Raw genomic sequence first — 24,379 nt, 5'->3', positions numbered from 1 at the left:
ATCCATATTTTACGGTGAGCATATTCATGGAGCTATCCGCGGGAATAGTTTATTCTCGTAGAATGATGATATGAAGAGAATGAGTATTCCACATATCAATGCAGGAGCGGCAAAAGTTTATTCGATTGATTCGATTACTATTAAATTCAGTGAAAAAGCAGCCAATACTCGGTTTCAAAGAAAGGGTGAGGTATATAATATACAGTTCAGGTACGTTGAGACCTCATCACGGTAGAAAATTATATTTGTAAACGATCAATGTGTTGAATACGTTTACATGTATTCGGATATCGTTCAACCTACCACATTGGGGGATAAAATGGCTAACATCTTAGACTGTTTCACGTTAGAATATGCATATTTAAAAGGTCCGCACAACGCCATTTATAAACTTTTAAATACCATTGACATATTAGATTACATTACAATCGGCGTATCGGATCAGAAAGGTGAAGAAATAATGTTTATTAAAAATGGGGTTGTATCATGCACTGCATATAAGACCTAGATAAAAACTATCGCACTTTTTCTTATAAAGACCGTACTTGACATATACCCCTCGCAGTATTTTACTGACAGGGCTGGTGAACACACCATATATTTGAGCAGTCTCGGATGTTTGGACATGTATACAAAAAATTCACCATCAAAATTTGCAAATAGATTACCTACACCTATATTATTACCTAACGCAATTGAATATGAAGTAGGTTTAGCCTTGATCATGTTCCCGGGTACTTATAACACTATATTATCAAAAGATGATTTATTCACTCTCGAATTTATTACAGAGCCTAATAAACGTGATATGCACGCATATTTGTATAGAACGAGATAGTGGGGGACATGAAGAGGCTCGTGAGAGCTATTAACCCTTAAACGCCAAAGCGGTAAAAATAAAAAACTCCCCCGAATGCCGGAGCCAGTTTTGAGTGAGCGCGGAAGCGGAAAAAATATTTTTTTCAAAAAATCACAGCGCGCTTAGTTTTGAAGATTAAGAGTTCATTTTTGGCTCCTTTTTTTGTCATTGCCTGAAGTTTAGTATGCAATCATCAGAAATGAAAAATAATATCATTATCATATGTAAATAATGCGATATATGGTAGCGAAAAAAAAAATTCATACATAATTGTATTAAAATCACGCTGTGCAAAAAACGGTAAAAGCTAACGAGTTTCTTTTTTTTCGTTGTATTGTACACTAAATTGCAATCATTTTGATATATAATACATTGTAAAACAATAAAAGCAACACCGGAAAAATATTATCACAAAATGATGTACGAATTCGTAACGCGCAGACATAAAAAAATGTTTTTTTCAAAAATTCACCGTAAATCTCAATATTGTTCTAGAGACTTCCAATTTGTTTCAAAATGAATAAAAATGATTGAATAATACGATACTGTAGGAGTTTTAGCTTACAATTGCGTTTTTCGACCATTTCGGTAGAGTCAAAGTTGACCAAACGTGGTTTTTTTCTATTTATCGTGATTTATATGCAAATATTTCGAAAATGAGAAAAGCTACAACCTTCAAATATTTTTCCTTTTATTTTACATGAAATTGCGCACATTTTCATATATAAAACTCTATGAAATGCCTAATATGAAACGGAGCAAATTTTCCGAGAATTCGATGTACGCAATTCCGAGATTTATGGCGGAGAATCCGCACGCGGAGGGAAGGAAAGTTTTTTTCATAAATTCATCATAAATCGAAATATTGTGCTAGAGACTTCCAATTTGTTGCAAAATGAAGGTAAATGATTGAATATTACTAAAATATAAAAGTTTTAGCTTACAATTGCGTTTTTCGACCATTTCGGTAGAGTCAAAGTTGACCGAACGTGGTTTTTTTCTATTTATCGTGATGTATATGCAAATATTTCGAAAATGAGAAAAGCTACAACCTTCAATTATTTTTCGTTGTATTCTACATGAAATTGCGCACATTTACATATATAAAACTTTATGTAACGGCTAATTTAAAATGGTGCAAACATTACCACAATCGCACGTATGATTTTTTCGGAAGGGTTACCGCGTGGACGTAAGGAAAATGTTATTTTTTTCATAAATTCACCATAAATCGAAATATTGTGCTAGAGACTTCCAATCTGTTACAAAATGAAGTTAAATAATTGAATATTACTAAAATATAAGAGTTTTAGCTTGCAATTGCGTTTTTCGACCATTTCGGTAGAGTCAAAATTGACCAAAGGTTAAAAATTTGTCACTTATCATTTTTTATATGAAAATATTTCAAAACTGATAAAAGCTACAACCATGGGTTGTTTTTAGTTGTATTGTGCATGAAATTGCGCAAATTTCCATATATAAAACTTTATGTAACGGCTAATTTTAAAATGGTGCAAACATTACCACAATCGCATGTATGATTTTTTTCGGAAGAGTTACCGCGCGGACGTAAGGAAAAGGTTTTACATAAATTCACCATAAATCGAAATATTGTGCTAGAGACTTACAATTTGTTGCAAAATTAAGGTAAATAGTTGAATATTACTACAATATAAGCGTTTTAGCTTACAATTGCATTTTTCGACCATTTCGGTAGAGTCAAAGTTGACCGAAGGTTGAAATTTTGGCACTTATCGTTATTTATATGGAAATATTTCAAAATTGATAAAAGTTACAATCATGAGTATTTTTTTGTTGTATTTTAAATGAAATTGCGCACATTTTCATATATAATACTTCATGTAACGGATAATTTAAAATGGTGCAAAAATTATGTCAAAGTGACGAAATAATTTTTGAGATGTGTCACTGATACTGTTTAGTGCGATAAGAAAGAAATTCGCGCTTGCGCGCCTGCGTAACGATTGTAAACAAAACAACGCCTTGATCCGTGAACTCCCAGCATCCCCCAAGGCGCGTGATTCAAAAGTCTTTGGCTGGTAGGCCTATAAGTATTTTTCCGCGAATTTAAAAAAAAACATTTTTGAGCCGACGTATGGTACGTCCATTCGGAAATCGGGGGAGATTTTGACTCGACGTTTAATACGTCCATTCGGCGTTTAAGGGTTAATAAGGATGTTTATGATTATTTGAAAATTTATTACGGTGATAATTTCATAAATTATTTTAATAGTAATGATATATTTCATTGGGATGAAGATCTAAGAATTACTATACCACATATCAAGAGAGGGAAATTGAGTTAGCAGAAAATCTGCGAAATTATTAGGTTTTCAAATTAATACCGGTTATGAAATATATGAAGGGCATGAATTGAATGAACAGGTTTCCATTGATTCCCTACCTGATAATACGAGGTAGATTATATCTTAAAGGCACGGTAGTGAATTGTTAATCTCAGCTCTTTCCGGTTAGAGACAAGTCGGTTAGAGACAAGCGCTGGATTCCTCGAAGATGCTGAAATGAAAAACAGTCAGGAAAGATGACCAATGCACTTTGTGGTCGATGACGCCTCGAAAATCACAAGCTTCGAGCATGGGGCACCCGTGTTTGCTGGGTGAAACATAGGGCGTGTCTGTGTGTGTTCGTAACGAACATAAATGACATTTTATTATGGGGAATAAGTGATAAGAGGGGGGACTCACTGATTGCTTGTGACAAAGAGTAGAACACGCCTGGAAGAGGTGTTGTGAGGTGTTGCAGACCCATCAAATAAGGCAACGTAAGAAAGAACTTTGAAAAGGTTAACCTTTGAAGTAATAATTATTGTGTCTGGAGAAAGAGAAGTGTGGTGCAGTACACATTCTTTTTAACTAACTTTCATGGTTAAAATGGTATTATAATTGTGGTCTCTTTATTTCAGATGGGTTCAAAGTCACCATATAGAAAAATGGATTCTCTAAGACTTTTAGTGACTTATTGAAATGTTATGGTTAGTCAGACACAATGAGATAAGAGGGGGTACTTACTTAAATATGATTTTGAGAGAAACAATAGTTTAACGGCTTTTCTTATGGGTCAGAGTTAATTCATTTTATTCCATTTTATTTATTGATTTTATTCCCTTTTAATGTTAAGGGGGCCGGCCGGCTAATGCCGTTTTTTAACGACAGGACTTTGACATTCATACCACTTAATAAGGTGACTTGGGACATCTCCAAACCGCATATGATTTTCGCCTCTGACCTTCGGTTTTGTGACGCCAGGGCAATTTATCCCGAAAATAACCATTTTTCAAATTCTATCTCCTCCTTTGATATTTAATATTAAGATCTGGGATTACTACCATATATAGACCTGATGTAGACCTCCAATCAAATGGAGAGTTTTTTTCTAAAAGTCATCTTTTTGCTAGATATGAATTTTTCAATATGGTAAAAAAATAAACCCTATAAATCACGAGAAAAAAATTTATAAAAAAACGACGAAACAAAAATTGGAAAAAAGGGCTCTATTTGATTGTTCTATAATGTCTTTCTGAGTTATATACCAAATTCCAATGTTATAGCTTTAAAACTAAGTGAGGAGATAGATTTTGAAGGTCAATAAGTATAGTTTTGAGATACGGGCGTTCAAAGTTTTCCTTCGTATTTCTATAAAGACATTGTTAATAAATAATGATTATTATGAATGTATATTTCTTTGTGTATTAATTAACCAATACCATTTTATTTATCATAATTTAATCATAAATGATGATCCCTTTGCTCATATATCGTAGCCTGGGGGACTGCTTGAGTCAAGATGGGGCACTCCTTCCTACGTAACCCCCTCTCTCCCCTTCACTAACTCAGCTTATTACAGCGAATTTTCTTCTGTATGTTAGCGAGATGTTTTCCTTGTATTTTCCTCTTTGGCATAATGACATTCTTGCCGAAACAAAGATAAACAAACGTAAATGCAAGAGAATGTCAGAGGTGAGACTCGAAGGTGTACTCTCTTTTTATAAAGACAATTTAATAAATCATGATTATTATGAATTTCATATTCCATTTTGGGTATTAAAAAACCAAAACTATGTTATTTATCATAAATGAAGATCTCTTTGCTCAAAGATCGTAGCCTTGGGCACAGTGTGACGTGTGATGTCAGGCAAGAAGGGGGCGTTACTAAGCAACCCTCCCCTCTCTCTTCACTAACTACGCGTATATTATGATATTCTGTAATAATACTTGAGCGATTTTTCTTCGTCTGTATGTTAGCGAGATGTTTTCCTTGTCTTTTCCTCATTGGCATGATGAACTTCTTGCCGAAACATACATAAACATACGTAAAAGCAAGCGAATATCACAAGGTGAAACTCGAAAGTGTAATCTACTTGAAGTCTATGGTCCAACTGATTCATGATTGAACCAGATACTCGCTTATGCGAGCCACGGAATCTCTACAGATGCCATTTCTCACAATTTCTTTGCCAATAATTATCAAAATTTACGATAACAGAAGAAATATTGCATTTTCTTGTACGGATGAATGTTTTAGGCTTATTGAGTTATGTTTACTAATTACCCTGTAACTACGAAAGTAAGAGGAATTTTGACGAAATATTTCGTATACGTATTCTCAATTGCCATATGAAGCTCCATGAATTTTTTCATGACTTTGCATTTTTCGCCCTACACCACCATATATAGGGGTTCCGGCCGGCCCCTTTAACTAATTTGGAAAATAAAAAGTATATTTTTGTAACTACGGGAATTTATTTACCTAGCTTGCATTTTCAGTCAACTTCCCAGAATGATCTGCAATGAACGAGGTACGCTTAGTTGCCAAGTAGCAGGTTATTTCATTTTGTTCAAACGAGTGTCATTTGGCCTTAAAAGCTCGTTTAAGACATTGGTGGCAGCGGTAAAAAGGTTCATTAGTGCCATAGGTAGCGCCTCCGAAGAGACTGTATAGATTAGGCATATTTTGGGGAGAGTGTTTGGAATTATGTATCGGGCAACTTGCTTTATTGCTGACTTAGGGAAAGATACTTGGGTGCGGCCGTGCAGGCAGTCTTCTTAGCTGTGGTTTAGTGTAAAGATGTATTTCTGTGTTATGGGGAGTGGTAAAGTGTATTTATGGTGTAACAGGAATGAATTACACACGGTAGCAATGTGTGGACAGGTACCGACTTTGGTTCTATGAAGACATGAGTGTATAATTTTATGTTTCCTTCCTTTCCTTTTTTTCCTCTCTTTTTACTGGTGTTAATTTACTCAAACGTGTGTTTTATTTTGATGTCCCTCAAGATTCGGTGGACATTAGTGGTTTAGTGGTAAAAATATACGGGGGAAAAGTGGTATTGTGAGTTTCATTTTTATACTTGGAACAAGAGAGAGAGAGAGAGAGAGGAGAGAGAGAGAGAGAGAGAGAGAGAGAGACAGTGGTAGCCCGAGTGAACGGATGCTGATTCAAGCAGTTTTCTCTCGAACTGATTTTCTTCCCGTTTTTTGTTCCCGGAGTGACCTTGTAAACAGCTGTTTAACTTTGAACTTGAGCAGTGGCGAGTGGATGATTATTATTAATTTTTCTGGGTTGGGGTTTGTGTGTGCATAAATATATCAATGTTACTGAGGTCGGGGCGAATCCTGAAGTATAAGGGTTTTCATAATGAAAGCAAAATGGCGGACGCAAGTGGAAACCAGACTCTGGTTCACAAAATAACGAATTTTTATGCTGGGGTAAGCCCGTTCCGTGGCATTGTAGACGGAGTTCTTTCACAACCAGTATACTGATATAGTTCAACCGACGATTTTTGGTGGGAGACTAGTTAATATATTGGACTGTTTTACTTTAGAAAGTGGTAGAGGAAAAAGAATATATAATACAGTCTACAAATTGTTGAACATGAACATTTTGGACCAGAATTCAATTATTATAACTGATCAAAATGGACATCTTTTACATTTCACTAAAGACTCGAGTGTTACCTCCCTGGTCCGTATAAAACCTCGATGATAAAAATAGAGTAGGTGTGTATAAATAGATAGGTAGGTATGTATATAATTCAATGTTCACCCTTGACATTCCTTATTGGTGATCACACCCTCGAGTCAACTAGAACATGCGAATGAAGTTCTGCTTAAATTATTTTGAAAGAGTATAAAAGTAGTGTAAAAAATGTAATGAGAGTGATATTCACGCATCCTTCAGAGGCAGAATTTAAAAAACTATTTTTATCAGACCCTTTAAGAAGAGGGGTGGGATTTGAGGATATTTCCGTTTTCTATCCCAGGCATAGAAGAGGTAGTGGTCTGTTTTCTGCTATAAGCGGTATTGCACGTAAAGTGTTTCCTTTTCTATTTAATGTTGCAAAACCTCCAGTTAAAGAATTCGGCAGATCTGTGTCATCTGATATGGTAAACGATGGTTTACCTTTAAAAGAATCCATAAAACGAAATGGTATAAGAGCCCTCAAAACTACTGGAACACGAATTTTAAGTGGTACCGGAAGAAAACGGAGGAAACAAAGGAAAACAGTGAAACGATTAGTTAGACGGTCAAGTGTGGAAGAAAAGAAAAAACGAAGGAAGAGGAAGAGTATACGCATTAAATCTAGAAATAAATATAATAAGGACTTGTATGATCTTTTGTAACTCATTCATCAATTGACAATCAGCGGGTATGCACACATTCTACCCTTCATCTAAAATTATATATAAACACAAAATATGGCTATTGTAGTTCCTAACGTACCCAGAACTGGTAATCAAGTTCCTATTTCTTCATATACTACGGGTATATCAGAATCATTCCCGAATGTAAATAAACGTAGAATTATTGAAACTTCAATTAATTCGAAGGAAAGACTGGATTTTACACCTAGCAATATTTCCGTAAATCAAATTCTAACCGATAAATATATCGAATTTCACGTTAATGGGGTGGCAGGTTCTTTCTTAGATTTGTCAAGTATAGCTTTAGAATTATATATCACATTACATAGAGGTGGCACACAACTAGGGGATGATACGCTCGTGGCCCTCGTTAATGGTATAAGTAATACATTATTTAAATCTGTTTCTATTTTCTTGAACGAAAACTTGGTGGAATCCTGCCTGGTATTTAACTATCAATCATATATCAAAATGCTTAAAATGATAAAGCACTCGGCGTTACCTACCACCGGTTGGGCAGGGTTTTTATATGATGATTGTCGTGTAACACATGGAGTAACTCATCAATTTATGGCCAACACATTCGCTCAAACCAGCAGGTGGGAGTCACGGGTTATGAGCAGCATTAAAACGTAGGGCGTGCATATATATTTTCCAATTTTCTTTTGGATATAAGCGACTATTAAGAACCATGTATTTACTGGATTCCATTGACTTCAGGCTTAGACTCGAATTAGCGAATAATAACTGGGTGTTGGGTGTCCATACCGATGGGCATTTAAATGAGATGAATTTAGAAAAAGATAAATTATGGATCGATAGAGCTACCCCGCATTATAACGCCATGTTGGCTTTAAATGAGGCTTTAGCAGTTAGCCCTCTTACGCCGATTGGACGTATTAAACAGGTTGGGCAGGGTTTTTATATGATGATTGTCGTGTAACACATGGAGTAACTCATCAATTTATGGCCAATACATTCGCTCAAACCAGCAGGTGGGAGTCACGGGTTATGAGCAGCATTAAAACATAGGGCGTGCATATGTATTTTCCAATTCTTTTGGATATAGCGACTATAGACATGTATTTACTGGATTCCATTGACTTCAGGCTTAGACTCGAATTAGCGAATAATAACTGGGTGTTGGGTGCCCATACCGATGGGCATTTAAATGAGATGAATTTAGAAAAAGATAAATTATGGATCGATAGAGCTACCCCGCATTATAACGCCATGTCGGCTTTAAATGAGGCTTTAGCAGTTAACCCTCTTATGCCGATTGGACGTATTAAACATCGAGTCAAAATGTCTCCCGCATGCCGATTGGACGTATTATACGTCGACTGAAAAAAGTGTTTTAAAAAATTCGCGGAAAAATACTTATAGGCCTACCAGCCAAAAACTTTTGAATCACGCGGCTCAGGGGATGCTGGGAGTTCACGGATCAAGGTGTTGTTTTGTTTACAAGCGTGACCCAAGTGTGCATGCGCAAAATCCTTCCTTCTTGCTTCAGCCAGCATCATCTGCGCATCATCCGACAGCGATCTTTTGGTGCAATCGTGTTTGACTGAACTTGTGCGAGACTTTGAACATTTGTGTTGCTACAGGACGTCCGTAGAGATGTCTCAATGTCGTATGGAACGCAAAAGGCACGTTTTACCCGTCGGAAGGGATCGTGTTAGGAGAGTTTTGGACTTGGATGCTGGGGAAGGACCAAGCACCCATCCTGACCTCGCTCCTCAACGCCGTTCTGTGCGACCACGTGTGGATGAAAGTGCTTTTAGAGTGTCTCATGGGCCGTTAGTAACCCTTAGGAATCATCGGACCATCCTTAGGGGCATTCGTAAGAATTTGGGAAGGCTCCAACCAAGGGACATTGACGAATATTTATCGGAGCTCGATCGAGAGTATGTGGCTAGTCCTCATTTTGATGGCGGTTGGTCATCTAGTGATGAGGACATAACTCCCGATGATAGTGATGACGATGAATATTTGCCCCCAATGTCCGTTCGAGGCTCACATCCCGAAAGTGAATTAGAATTCAGTAGTTTTAGTGCATATGAAGGGGAATTTGAGGAGGGGGAGGATGAGGATTTGGGTTCTAGTTTTGTTGCCGATGATGATACAGAAAGGTAAGGCTGGAGTGAGGGAGATGAGCCAGTGAGGGGGGGTTCGTGTGCGAAATCGTGCCCGCACTCGTGCGCGCGCACGTAGAAGGTCGGATAGTTGCATAATTTTTTCTTAGGTACGCCCAATGTGCCCGGCGTTATGCCCCGTGATACTTTCCTGGCATTGGACAGATATTTCAACGCCTTCAACCGAAGGGCCATACCCCGGAATAACTCTGATCGCCTCATTTTAGTGCTCCTAGTGTTGGAATATATTCGTGAATGTTGTAAAACTCTCATGATTCCTGGAAAGAACCTTTCTTTGGATTAAGGGATGATGCCTTACAAAAGACGTCTAAGCATCAAAGTGTATAACCCCAAGAAGCCGAAGAAATATGGAGTGAAATTTTTTTTTATTACCGAGGCCAACACTGGCTACGTCATGGACTTTTCGGTGTATTCCGGGGTCTTCTCCACGATGCGTGAAACTGTTTTCAGGCTTGTGGATCGTTTCCGTAACCAGGGATACCACCTGTTTATGGATAATTATTATAACTCGGTATCCCTGGCCCAGGAACTGTATGAAGCAGGTGTTCACGTCAGTGGTACCCTTTGGTTGGTGCATGGGGCCCCGAATGTCCTCAAGAGGTTCGCTAGTCATCCGCAACATCTGGCAAGAGGAGAGACACAGTGGCGGGGGAAGGGAGCTGTCTTCGTCATCTGTTGGAAGGATGTCCGACTCGTGACCATGATTACGACGAGCCATGAACCTGTCCAAGAGGAGATCGTACAGCGGAAGAAGACATGTCGACAGGGCCGAGTTGTGTATGAGCAGTTTCGTGTAGAGCGCCCTACTGTCATTGGGCACTACAATAGGCACATGGGAGGAGATGATCTCTTTGATCAACTCATCCAGTATTATCCCTTCGCCAGGAGAACCAGGAGAACCAGGAGATGGACCCAGAAGCTCCTCAAATACATTCTGCAGTTGGCCCTCCAAAATGCCTACATACTCTACTGTGGGTACTACGGTTCCGATCTACTGAGGATGAGCCACTTACAGTTCCTCGGGGCAGCTGGGGATGCCCTCATCAACTTTGATCCCGATGAGTGGCCTTCCATGTCTGCCCCCCTGCCCCGAGCTGTAGATCTGCCCGTAGAGGAAAGGGCAGACCTTAGGAGGGCCTACTTCGGTCATCCTGCTGCCGACGCCCCTGCTGCTGACGCCCCTGCTGCCGCCGCCCCTGCTGCTGACGCCCCTGCTGCCGACGCCCCTGCTGCCGCCACCCCTGCTGCTGACACCCCTGCTGTCGCCGCCCTTGCTGCTGACACCCCCGCCCGCACCCCTTCTCGTCGGGTAGTGGACCCTCCGTGTCGGCTGATGCCAGGGGATCACACACTGGAGCTCCTAGAAGGGCGCAGGCAGAAACGGTGCCGGGTGTGCCATATGAATGGCAGAAGGAGAGACACCCGGTTCTTCTGTCGCACCTGCAGGATAGCTCTATGCAGGTTTGGGGAGTGCGACCGGAAATACCACAGTCTGGTCTTCTATTGGAGTGCGACTGCGACTCAGCGGCGGTTAGGGGAGGGCGCACGGGACCGCGCCCTATCCCAGCGGCCGTAAGGGCGCGCGTCTCCCTCCTCCCCCTGTACCTCGTCATGTCGAGAGGAAAAAATGGAAGACTCTTCCATGGAGGAGGGAGAAAACAAGAATAGAACGAAGAGTCAGGATTACGAGTGAGTATTCTGCATTTGTTTTATATTTATTTTTTTATTTATTATTTCAAGTTTTTATATCTCCGTATCTATGCATGAATACGATATTTCATTGTATGAAAAAAGAAAAGTGTCACCTGCATTCCTTTTATTTATGTATTCGTACCAGAATCGGAAAATTTAATAAATAAATATACGCATACATTACATATATATATATATATATATATATATATATATATATATATATATATATATATATATATATATATATTTCTTTATTTATAGAGTTTCATATATCAAAATGTGCGCAAATTCATGAAAAATCCAAAAAAAAAAATAATTGAAGGTTGTAGCTTTTATCATTTTTGAAATATTTGCATACAAATCACGATAATTGGGAAAAAAAACTATGTATGGTCAACTTTGACGCAACCGAAATGGTAAAAAAACGTAATTGTAAGCTAAAAATCTTACGGCCTAGTAATATTCAGTCATTTATCTTTATTTTGAAATATATTCGAAGTCTCTGGAACAATATTTTGATTTATGGTAAATTTTTGAAAAAAATATTTTCCTTCCCTCCGTGCGCCGCTTCACGGCCGAAAATCTCCGAAATGCGTATGTCGCATTATCCTAATATTTGCTCCTTTTCATATTAGCCTTTTTATAGAGTTTCATATATCAAAATGTGCGCAAATTAATTAAAAATACAACAAAAAATAATTAAAGATTGTAGCTTTTCTCATTTTCGAAATATTTGCATACAAATCACGATAATTGGGAAAAAACTACATATGGTCAACTTTGACGCAACCGAAATAGTCAAAAAACGTAATTGTAAGCTAAAAATATTACGGTTTAGTAATATTCAGTCATTTATCTTCATTTTAAAACAAATCTCAAGTCTCTAGAACAATATTTTGATTTATGGTGAATTTTTGAAAAAAATATTTTCCTTCCCTCCGCCTGCCGCTTCGTGGCCGAAAATCTCCGAAATGCGTACGTCGCATTATCCTAATATTTGCTCCTTTTCATATTAGCCGTTTTATAGAGTTTCATATATCAAAATGTGCGCAAATTCATGAAAAACACACACACAAAAAAAAAATTGAAGGTTGTAGCTTTTATCATTTCCGAAATATTTGCATACAAATCACGATAATTGGGAAAAAAAACTATGTATGGTCAACTTTGACGCAACCGAAATGGTCAAAAAACGTACTTTTAAGCTAAAACTCTTATGGCCTAGTAATATTCAGTTATTTATCTTCATTTTGAAACAAATCTGAAGTCTTTAGAACAATATTTTGATTTATGGTGAATTTTTGAGAAAAATATTTTTCTTCCCTCAGCGCGCCGCTTCGCGGCCGAAAATCTCTGAAATGTGTATGTCGCATTATCCTAATATTTGCTCCTTTTCATATTAGCCGTTTTATAGAGTTTCTTATATCAAAATGTGCGAAAATTCATTAAAAATACAACAAAAAATAATTCAAAGTTGTAGCATTTATCATTTCCGAAATATTTGCATATAAAACACGATAATTGGGAAAAAAACTATGTACAGTCAACTTTGACGTAACCGAAATGGTCAAAAAACGTACTTGTAAGCTAAAACTCTTACGACCTAGTAATATTCACTCAATTATCTTAATTTTGAAACAAATTTGAAGTCTCTGGAACAATATTTTGATTTATGGTGAATTTTTGAAAAAAATATTTTCCTTCCCTCCGCGCACCGCTTCGCGGCCGAAAATCTCCGATATGCGTACGTCGCATTATCCTAATATTTGCTCCTTTTCATATTAGCCGTTTTATAGTTTCATATATCAAAATGTGCGCAAATTCATGAAAAATACAACAAAAATAAGTGAAGGTTGTAGCTTTTCTCATTTCCGAAATATTTGTATATAAAAAAAAATATATATAAAAATTTTGACATTTGGTCAACTTTAACTTGTCCGAAATGGTCGAAATCTGCCATTCTAATCTAAAAATATTACAGTATCGTAATATTCAATCATTTCTCTTCATTTTGAAACAAATTGGAAGTCTCTAGAACAATATTTAGATTTACGGTGAATTTTTGAAAAAAAAACATTTTTTTACGTCCACGCATTACGAAATCGTGCATCATTTTGTGATACTATTTTTCCGGTGTTGCTTTTATTGTTTTACAATGTATTATATATCAAAATGATTGCAATTTAGTGTACAATACAACATAAAAAAGTAACAGCATGATGAATAAAATTATGTATGAATTTTTTTTTTGCTACCATATATCGCATTATTTGCATATGATAATGATATTTTTTTTCATTTCTGGTGGTTGCATACTAAACTTCAGGCAATGACAAAAAAAGAAGCCAAAAATGAACTCTTAATCTTCAAAACTAAGTGCACTGTGATTTTTTGAAAAAATTATTTTTTCCGCTTCCGCGCTCACTCCAAACCAGCCCCGGCTACGGGAGAGGTTTTGATTTTTAGGGCGTAGGCATAAGAGGGTTAATCCTATACAATATATATTTGATAAGACTTTATATCTTTATACAAAACATACGTTATTGGACAAAATGAAAATTCGATTTTAATTGATCAACCTTTTAACAGTTGTATATCCGAAAAAATCGCGTTGGCCATGATTGAAATGCAAACATTTTTGGGTAATTACGCGGCTAATAGTCTATATTTTAAATCTTTCGATTTAAATAACACACATATTACCGTTAATGGGAATACTGTATATAATATTCAATGTAGTTTCTCTAATACCATCGCGCAATTATTTCACGAAACACAGAAAAGTATAGGGGGTGGCGGTGAGAATCTAATCACTTATGATAGTTTAAAAAATGGTAGAGCTATTTACTGTTTTAATTTTGTCATGGAAGATGTTGAAGATTCAATGCCCGTGGAAATTTCGGCAAACCTGCGAATATCGATCAGGTTGGGTACGGGCACTCCGAACCCTGTGTTATTTTACTTTTCGGGGATACGAAGGGTATTTCAACGGTGGATTCTAATAGGGTTATTCAGTGTGATGTTAGAGGTTAAATGGAATGGATACGAAAGAAATTGAAATAAGTTTAAAAGGTTCACTCGGTTGACGGTGATCACGTTAAATTATTAGGTGTGTTCGCTTCGGAGAATTAGGATTATTTACCCTACCAAAAAATAGAATTAAACCTTTAGTTTTTTTTTTATATCTAATACATTATCTTCATTCACCAATGTTAATATTATCGGTATTGGGGGTGTTTTTAGTGGAAAAAGCACCTAGAAAGAAATATATCTTTTTGATAGTTACGGTATAACCCAAAAGTTTATTCGAAGACTTCTCTAAAAATTTATAGATGCACATCCTAGACTATAGCATCTATCAAAAATTAAGACAAATACAACCTGATAAATCGCACAAATACGGTCTTTACGTTACAGTTTTTGTTCATTTCGTGAGTCACCGCGGCACGAAAAAAGTATTGTCTTTAATACAAAATGTTTTCTCATTCACTCGTTTAAGAGGTAACAATAAATGGATAACGGAACATTATTTTAAATATTTGAAAAATTTTAAATGTTCACCCTAGAGATCAGGGGGTAAGCGTGCCATTACATACAAGGAATGTCTTCGCATCTTAAAAAACCGAGGTAACTGCATTTTTCTTTTGATTTTTATATTACCTCATTCACATTCTATTAATAATATATTGTATATATGTATATATATCACACCTCGAATCATATCACATTTTTACTTATTTCAGGATGACCTGTGAGAATCGATCCCCTGCGAACGGAAGTGGTAAACTAGGACATCTTCTTCGTTTTGTCTTAAACACGTTTCGAAATATTCGAGTTATCATAAGGATACATGCAGACATTATATTGGGATGCGTGATGAGGCAGTCTCACGATGATTAATGTATTGAATTTATGCAGATTTGTACTCTGTCTTTTATGTGGTAAATAAATCGTTGTGAATAAATATACACGTATTTTTTACCCTACCCATTGATTTTTGTTATACGTTTGCAAAGTATTTGAAACAAGAAAACAGGTAAACGGGGAAAAAGAGTGCATGTTTCTATGGACTCGGGAACTATTATTGAATAAATACATCCTGTTGGATTTACATACCTTGACCAGGTGGCTCATCCTTGATGGGTTGTGACACTTGTTAATTCTCATTCGTGGGCGGCAGAGGTGGCGAAGCAGGGATATCCGATGAAGCATGTACAGGATTTCATTGTTGAGGGTCACCAGTGGGAGTTGTTGCATCCTCTTCACGGTCTTGACCCATTTTAACCTTCCTAATAATTGAGTTGGGACCCCGACGCCATAGCAGTAATGTTTCCTGGCCTGGGTGGGTACTTCATTGGCGGATAATTCACTTCTTGTGCTATTCCCCATATCTGAAAGAGAGAAATAATGACTGTTATATATTCTTCTTCCAACTGGCGCATTATTTTTCATATGAACACATATTCGATATACAGATGAATCTTATTGCTTTTGCCGTTTAATATTCGCTACATGTTCAAGAAAACGAAAGTGGTTAAGATGAGACTTACTGGATAGTGACAGTGGACGTTCCAGCCAAGAGAAAAGGTATGGCACAAGTGGACAAATGACGATGTCCTTCAGTTGGCTTTATTTATAACACAGAGTCTAAGAGTATTAATCGTATGTGAATAGGGTTTGCGAATCTCTGCTACGGTTTACAAATGTGAAGATGGCGGGGGTTAAAAATTGGGTGTTAAGGAATGCAGCTACATTTGTGATAAAGGGGAGCATCTTTACTGACTCATAGTGTCAGAAGTTTGGGAAAGGAACACACCCCTCAACAAGTTCACGCGTTAACCGCTAGAGAGGACATTGAACGTCAAATCTCGACTATGTATAAAAATGTTGTTCTCGTTAATCCACCCACCAGTCCAATCTTGAATGTTGGAGACTTTGTACGTATAACGGATGAGCATTGTAACTCAGTTTTTATAAGGGGATATACTATTCAAAATACTCTGGAAATTTTTAAAATCCGAAAAGTGGATACATCGTAAAATTCTGTCATATACTTCTTGGAAGATTTAGCCGGAGAAGAAATAAAGGGAGTATTCTACCGTGAAGGATTAATTCCCACAATTCTACCAGAAACATATGATATCATTATTCTGAGAAACGGGAAGAAAAATAATAAAACTCAATATACGTAATGGAAAGGTTACCCGAGTTAATGCAGTCATGGGTCACAATCTCAAATTTTATGGATATGAACCAAAAACGACTTTTAATACATAAAAATAGAAACTTTATTTTATTCATCACATGTTTATCACCCAGCGGGAGAAGTAAAGTCATTCCAATCTTAAACGGTGGTTTTGTTACTACCATATCGGAAATTTTTAGAAATTTTCTTTGCGATAATCTAACTCAAGATAAGAAATTTATTAAACACTTTAGAAAGTGTGGGCATGAAATTCATCTTATGTCCTTAAAAACAACGTCTGTAACTAAGAAGAAAAATATATTGAAAAGCCGTACAGGGGGCGCTATTTTATCGGTGTTACTACCTTTAGCTGCGAGTTTGATAGGGAGTCTTTTTAATTGACGAAAAATGAAGGAGTTTTATGTTATCCCCGCCATTACATACGAGAGGTTAATGAATAGAAAGGAGGTTTGTGATAATATTGATGATAATTATACTAACCTTAAGGGTAATGGTAAGTTGGATACAACCATTAGTGACATGCACATACCTTTTAATGTTAACATGAATGCAAAATTTCCTGCGGCGGCTAAATCACTCACTGGACCTCCTCATTCTCTTATAAAGGGTGTGGGCGAGGTAGCTGAAGTAGCTGGGGAGGAGGGGGTAAATGCTCTGATTACATTGAAAACATTTAAAGGGGATATTAGCCGCAAAAGAAGCAATCCCGATTTAACAGGTATTATTTCAATATTATTTAAAGAACCTCAAAAGTCGTACATTACAGCTTTTGTTAAACACTTACAAAATTCTGGCTCGATTGGATGGAATGAAGAAGGGGATTTAGCTCATCCACTCGCAGTTTATAATATTTTAGATATCGCTTGAGAATTTCAAGGGAGTAAAAAAACCAGCGTTGATAATATTTACAATTGTCACTACTTAATTGAGATGGCAGGGGTTAAAGATTGGATGTTAAGGAATGCAGCTATTAAAAAACAAATAGAAGCATGGCGTAATGCAGTGAAAAGAGGCGGTAGTGGTAGTGGTGGGAAGATGGTGAGACATGCGAAAAAGAAAATGGCGGGTGTGTGGAAGAAAATGGCGGGTACGTGGGTACTTTATTAATATGTTGGGAAAATGATACAGCTTGTTTAATTGTGTGATTAACCCTTTACATGATACAACTTGTTTAATCACGAGATTGAGATAACAGTTCGAAAGTGGGTCAGGCTTTCGTGTGATTCATAGCTTCCGGTGGGAGTTTTGGATGTTGGCATGATACAACTTGTTTAATCAGTGATCGTGATAAAGGGGAGCATCTTTAATGACTCATAATGTCAGGGGGGTAGGGAAGCTCGATTGTGAGATTTGGTGGCTCATTAACTCTTGAATCATTGGAATATTAAGACGCACACTCTTGCCATGGCTTCGTCAACCTCCTCGTGCAAGTTAGTTTTCGGGAACTTGTCTGAAAATAGATTCAGGAAGAGAAATGCTTGTTTAGTAGTGGCCACTAATTGTGTTACATGCAGGAATTACAGTGTGGTTGAAGACGTCGTTCGAAGTTATCCATACGCCGAGATTGCAGGCTTTCGATATTCTCGAGCTGGTGCAACATACGCCTGTCTTCGCAATCGCGGTGTTGAACGGTCTGCCATTGTGAAAAGGCACGAAAATATTACTTCTTGGGAATGTGACGATGAAGTGGATCTCTCCACCGTAGCTACTTTATTAACCCAATATGGCATCAGTGCTCCTGTTAAAGATAGTGAATACGTCCAAAAGCGTGTAACATATTCCAAAGATGAGGACCATGCTGACCGTTTGAGCAGGAATACCAAGCAGATGAGGTTCAATCACTTTTTTTCTTTGGTGAAGAAATTGAAGGAAGAATTATTTAAGTCATCGTATGACTATGTTAAATATGTTATCTTCCCCGCCGGTATTAGACAAAGTAGATGAGTTAACATGACATGGTTAAATCAATATTTACCTGTGATATCTACATTCAGTGATGAAATGCAAAAAATTGGTAAAATCACTTGTGTGGTCATCATGAAAAAGAATTTATCCCTGCTAGAGGAAAGATGTGTGGAAGATTTATTTATGAAGAACTTGTTATCAAGATTTAAAAGCTTAGATGTATTAGATGAATTATCTTTCACACATGATCGGGAAACTGGGGAGGATGTGTGTGGTATATACTGGCAATGTGTCTCAATGAAGTATTATTTTCGTAAAACGAATGTATATCATGTCCGTGTATTCTTTTGTACACCTTTTCCAGTGCATTCTTGTATGACTTTGTATGGAATATTAATTCATGTATACCATTCCCCATGCATTTCTGTATGACTTTTGTTACAAAAATAATAACAATTCTGTATGTAATCTGATTTTCCATTTAACCTCTTTATGTATGGAATATTATGCATCTATATACACATATCATAAATGATTAAGGCTGAAATGGATTTTGTTAAGTTAATTTTCAGTGTACCCTATTGACAAAAAATTTGCGTTTGGGAGTGAATTCGGGGGACATGTTGGAACCTGTGATTTCAAGTTTTAAGATGTCATCAGGGGCTAGTGGAAGGAATTGGGGGTGAGGGTTGAAACCTTGAGATTTTACGTCGTAGAGTTTTGTGATGTCATTGGGGTCGGGTTTGAAATCTGGGATCGTCACCCATAGACTTCGTGACGTCATTGGATGTTTTTGAGAGAAATCTGGGTCAGGGTTGAAACCTGGTATTTTACGTCCATAGGCTTTCGTGACGTCATCAGGAGTTTTTGAGGGAATCCGGGGTCAGGGTTGAAATCAGGGTTTTTACCTCCTTAGACTATGAGGAACTTTGGGGTGAGGGTTGAAATCAGGGTTTTTTTTTTTTTTTTTGTTTTTTTTTTTTTTTTTTTTTTTTTTTACCTCGGTAGACTATGAGGAACTTTGGGGGTCAGGGTTGAAATCAGGGTTTTAATCTTCGTAGAGTAATGAGGAAATTTGTGGGGGGAGGGGGGGCGGTCAGGGTTGAAATCAGGGTTTTAACCTTCGTAGAGTATGAGGCAAATTTGATTTGGGGGGTGGGGGGGGCGGTTTCAGGGTGGAAATCTAGGGTTTTTATCTCCGTAGTGTTTTTGCGCTGCGGCGGACAATGAACTTGGGGTACCAACCTTGGGTGGGGTACCTGTGAAAATTTCTACATCTGTTTGTTATATTCCACCCCCTTTATGGTCAATTTTCACACCTAAAGATGTAAACAAAAAAGTAATGGACCTCATTAAAAGGTGTGAAATTTCACACCTCCCGGTGCTAATCCACCCTGGTTAGAAAAAATCGGCCTATTATGGAGGATTAGCCAACCTAGGTGTTGAGGGGACAATGGGGTTGTTTTTCCCCTACTGATGGTAGGCTGGGTCTTTGGCAGCAGGAGTTTCTTTCTTCTCTCTCTCGCTCTCTCTCTCTCTCTATCTCTCTCTCTCTCTGTGTTTATATATATATATATATACTTATATATATATAGATATATATATATATATATATATATATATATATATGAATAATTATCACATCACCGTGATTCATATAAATCATTCAAGCTACAAATATCCTTTAATATCTAATTCGCTCTACCTCGGAATTGATATATTTTCCTATATGTACCGAAGGGGAATTTTTAGTTGATAATAATTTCGTCACTGTCCGTCCTGATTTCGTTCTCGTCCACTGGACAGTGGTTCGATCCCATAAGGGGACGAAATTATTATCAACTAAAAATTCCCCTTCGGTACATATAGGAAAATATATCAATTCCGAGGTGTAGAGCGAATAAGATGTTAAAAGACATTTGTAGCTCGAATGATATAATATATATATATATATATATATATATATATAATATATATATATATATAATAATATATAGATAGAAGATAGAGAGAGAGAGAGAGAGAGAGAGAGAGAGAGCGAGCGCACCTCAGTGGCGTGGTCGGTTTGGTCTTGGCCTGCCACCGTGGTGGCCGCGAGTTCAATTCTCGGGCATTCCATTGAGGGTCAGAGATGTGTTTTTCTGGTGATAGAAGTTCACTCATGACGTGGTTCGGAAGTCACGTAAAGCGCTGGTCCCATTGCTGAATAACCGCTGGGTTCCATGCAAACGTAAAATCACCATACAAACAATATATATATATATAATATATTATATATATGTATATATATATTATATATAATATATATCTCATACTATATATATATTTATTATCTATAAATAATCTAATATAATATATATATATATATATAGATATATATATATATATATATAATGTATATATTATAAATCTATATGCGGTTTCCTATGCACAAATCGGAGGGTTGCATGCATGGAGTTACAAGGAATATTATAGGTATACTCTGCTCAGTTGACGTCTCTGCATTACAAACTGGCACTCGATATTCAGAGTAAGAAGTTTAAATACACAAAGTAAGAGGTTTTCCTTATTATCCCAAATGTGTTCTTAACAGCGATATTTTCATGTTATCTAAAAGATACGTTATCAAAAGACTAAACGTCTTATCGCCAGCATCGATGCCAGAATCGTACTGATATATTACGGCAAAGAACCCAGATTGTCGTCATTGCAAGTAACATTTCCTCACGAAAGATGTAAACTTGGATAATTGCTTTTTCGAACGATCAGTACCAGATTTGAAGAACAGAATCAATTACTTTTTCATTACTAGTTTGAAGAATCCTTTCTATTCTCTCTTGGTTGATGATAAAATCTGGAGTATTCTATTTTTTTCCTATTTTAATCAAAATTAGATTATAATATGTGTTACTTTACAATTTGAAGTAATGAAATCTATCTTGTTTAGTAAATTGAAGATTCAATTTAATTTTCTCTTTGTTACTAGCATGGCTAAAGAAGAATTGAAGAATCAATCGTAAACCTTACTTAGAATGAAAATTCAACTGTTTTCTTCCTTATTATACTTCATGATTAATTCAGACTTCCTTACTAGATCGACACATTGGACAACCATATGGACAAGGTCATGAAAGGTCGCCATGCATACCTCGAGTCCCAAATTTACATGAGAGACATCATCGCTTCCCAGTACACGAGCAGCCTTGGCTATACCCCTATCCATTTCAGTGAGACGCAGTATCCCACCAGCGCTGGCTACGTTTGGGGGTTCAGGTGAGATGCTATGCTTGCCAACTGGTTGTTATTTATCTTTTCTACTTAAATGCCTTCCTGTGAATCTTATATCTTTCCTAGATGGTGAACCCCAAGGGTTCCAACTTGGGGATAACCCTAAAAGCACAAGCAGAAGCCTGTAAATATCATCTTAGTATAATGGGCGTCATGTCTGTCCGTCCGTCTGTCACTCAATCACGGCCAAACAGCTGGTCCAATGGGCATGAAACTTGGCAGGGTTATAGTGGGGACCCCTAAGATGGTTATAATAGAGTTTCATCCTCCCCTACCCACCCCCCCCCACCCCTAATGGGCAATGGGCGTTATGTCTCCTTCCCATTCAAGGGACGGGTGGAAAACTGTGACCGAAAATGCAAGCAAAACACTAGCCTGCACAGCGACTCCTGGCGTTAAATCGGACAATCTTACTATAATGGGCTTTCTTTATGTCTGCTAGTAAAGATAATGACCCCAAGAAATATTAGTCCTAAATAATGACCCCGAAAACCCTTGGGGGTCAGTACCGAGACAAGATCCTAAGTCTCACGACCAACTTATCTGTTTGGTTATGTATTTCCTCACAACTCACTGCACGAGACATGTATCATATTGTAACTATTCTTACAAATTTCCCCTTTGTTTCGCCCCTTGATAGTGACTTATTGTTATGTTCATATTCTTACAATTTTAGCTTTATTATCCAATACACGTTGATGGTCGGGTCCCTCTTCTTACGCATCCGAAACTGCTTCTGTAGATTTCCCCGGTTATCCGTCACACTTTCATTTATTCACCACTACGCGGGCTCGGCAGTTGTCTATATTTTTACGGTTATAAAAATCCCTTTTGGGCTCTTTCTAAGACAACGCATTTTATGATATGCTTGGGCCTTAGTGTTTCCATTTCTTCCAACACACACCCACACACACACACGCATATATATATATATATATATATATATATATTATATATATATATATATATATATATATATATATATAGTATATACACCACAGAACAGGTGCTCAAGTATAGAAAAATTCCTTGCTGGGCGAGTGGGTTGCGTATTCGTCTATCAAACTGGTAGCCCGAGTTTGCTCCCTGCACCTGCCATTGCGGAATCAGAGGAGTTTATTTCTGGTGATTAGATATTCATTCCTCGACATAAAGTGGTTCGGATCCCACAATAAGCTGTAGGTCCTGTTTCTAAGTGACTAATTGGTTCCTAGCCCCATAAAAAAATCTGATCCTTCGGGCCAGCCCTAGCAGAGCTGTTAATCAGCTCAGTGGTCTGGTTAAACTAAGATGTACTTAACTTCGAGTATATTAAATCCTTAATGTTTTTGCAACTCCATATCACACGCCACAGGAAGACTGACTTTTTCAACATTCTTACAATTTACTGTTATCACTACCCAATCAAGAACGATCTGCCCTGTTGTACTAATGCCTCATTATTCTTCACAGAAGAGATTCCTTATCATTTTGTATTTGTGCAACACAAATTTTCGTTTACTCATTACAGAAGCGTCGGATGTCCTTACAATTTCCTATCACGCACATCAAAAGTGTTGTACAATATTCTAAGGAATTCTTACAATTCCCGGATCAGTACTCAGAGCGGAAGGGAGGTGGGCATTACATTCTTTCACTTACTGTTACCAATTCCCACTCTCAGTCCTAGCAAGGTGCTTTATTATACCATACCCATATCACTCGTTCCTCCATCACAGGAGAGGCGCCATATTCACGGAAGCCCTGACGAGGATGAGGACTCGACTTAACGAAGTGGGTCTTTTTGACTATTGGACGAATGACGTCATCAACACCAAAGCCTGGAAGACCAGGAGAGACATCAAGGAAAAGGGAGGTCAGCTGAAGCTCGACGCTGCTGACTTTGGTGGAGAGGTGTGTCTCTCTTTGCTATAAAAATGATAATAAAAATGCTGGATACAAAAGACCCTTAAAAGGCAGATTATAGGAGGATCCTTTTATCCTGCACATATATAAGAGTACGTTAGTAATGATAATGACGATGAAGCTCTTTTTTTATCGTTATAGTTATTAGGAAGATATTATTATAATTATTATTATTATTATTATTCACTTTTCTTACTATGTGTGCCGTTTCTAGGATCACACTCTTCTGCATGAGGCCCGGAGCTACTTCAGCCTCTAGTTTTTCCAGATTCCTTTTCAGGGATCTTGGGATCGTGCCTAGTGCTCCTATGATTATGGGTTATTATTATTATTATTATTTTATTATTATTATTTTATTATTATTATTCATTATTATTAATTATTATTATTTATTATTATTATTATTATTTATTATTATTATTATAAAACAATTTCAAGAATCATAGTAATAAACCTCAGTAAAAAGGAATGATCATTTTCACCAAGCTCTGTTTAATCAAAACAGCTTCATTTCATTTATTATCTTACAGGGACCACAGTAACCCAGGAAGTCCTAAGTCTGAACCACTACAAGGATGCTTCTACCATCTTGTTCATGGATATATCGTCGCCCTGTTGACACTGACGTTAGAAATCTGCATAGGACCTCAAAAAAAAACAGGGAATATTTCTGCGTAATTAT

At 37.2% G+C, this 24,379-nt stretch overlaps 1 protein-coding gene across 1 annotated transcript in view; it reads left to right on the top strand.

Annotated features, from left to right (window-relative positions):
• The window catches only part of LOC135202912 (ionotropic receptor 21a-like), a 32,596-nt gene extending 8,814 nt beyond the window's left edge, over positions 1-23,782 (top strand). Inside the window, exons 2-3 of the mRNA XM_064232363.1 lie at positions 21,599-21,777; positions 23,511-23,782. Coding sequence (XP_064088433.1) covers positions 21,599-21,777; positions 23,511-23,706 — 375 coding nt within the window. The 3' untranslated portion in view covers positions 23,707-23,782. The remainder of the gene's footprint in view (positions 1-21,598; positions 21,778-23,510) is intronic.
• The last annotated feature ends 597 nt before the right edge of the window (positions 23,783-24,379 follow it).

The sequence above is a fragment of the Macrobrachium nipponense genome, chromosome 33 (genome assembly GCF_015104395.2).
Source record: "Macrobrachium nipponense isolate FS-2020 chromosome 33, ASM1510439v2, whole genome shotgun sequence".
NCBI classification, from domain to species: domain Eukaryota; kingdom Metazoa; phylum Arthropoda; class Malacostraca; order Decapoda; family Palaemonidae; genus Macrobrachium; species Macrobrachium nipponense.
This window is presented reverse-complemented; position numbering and strand designations above follow the sequence as displayed.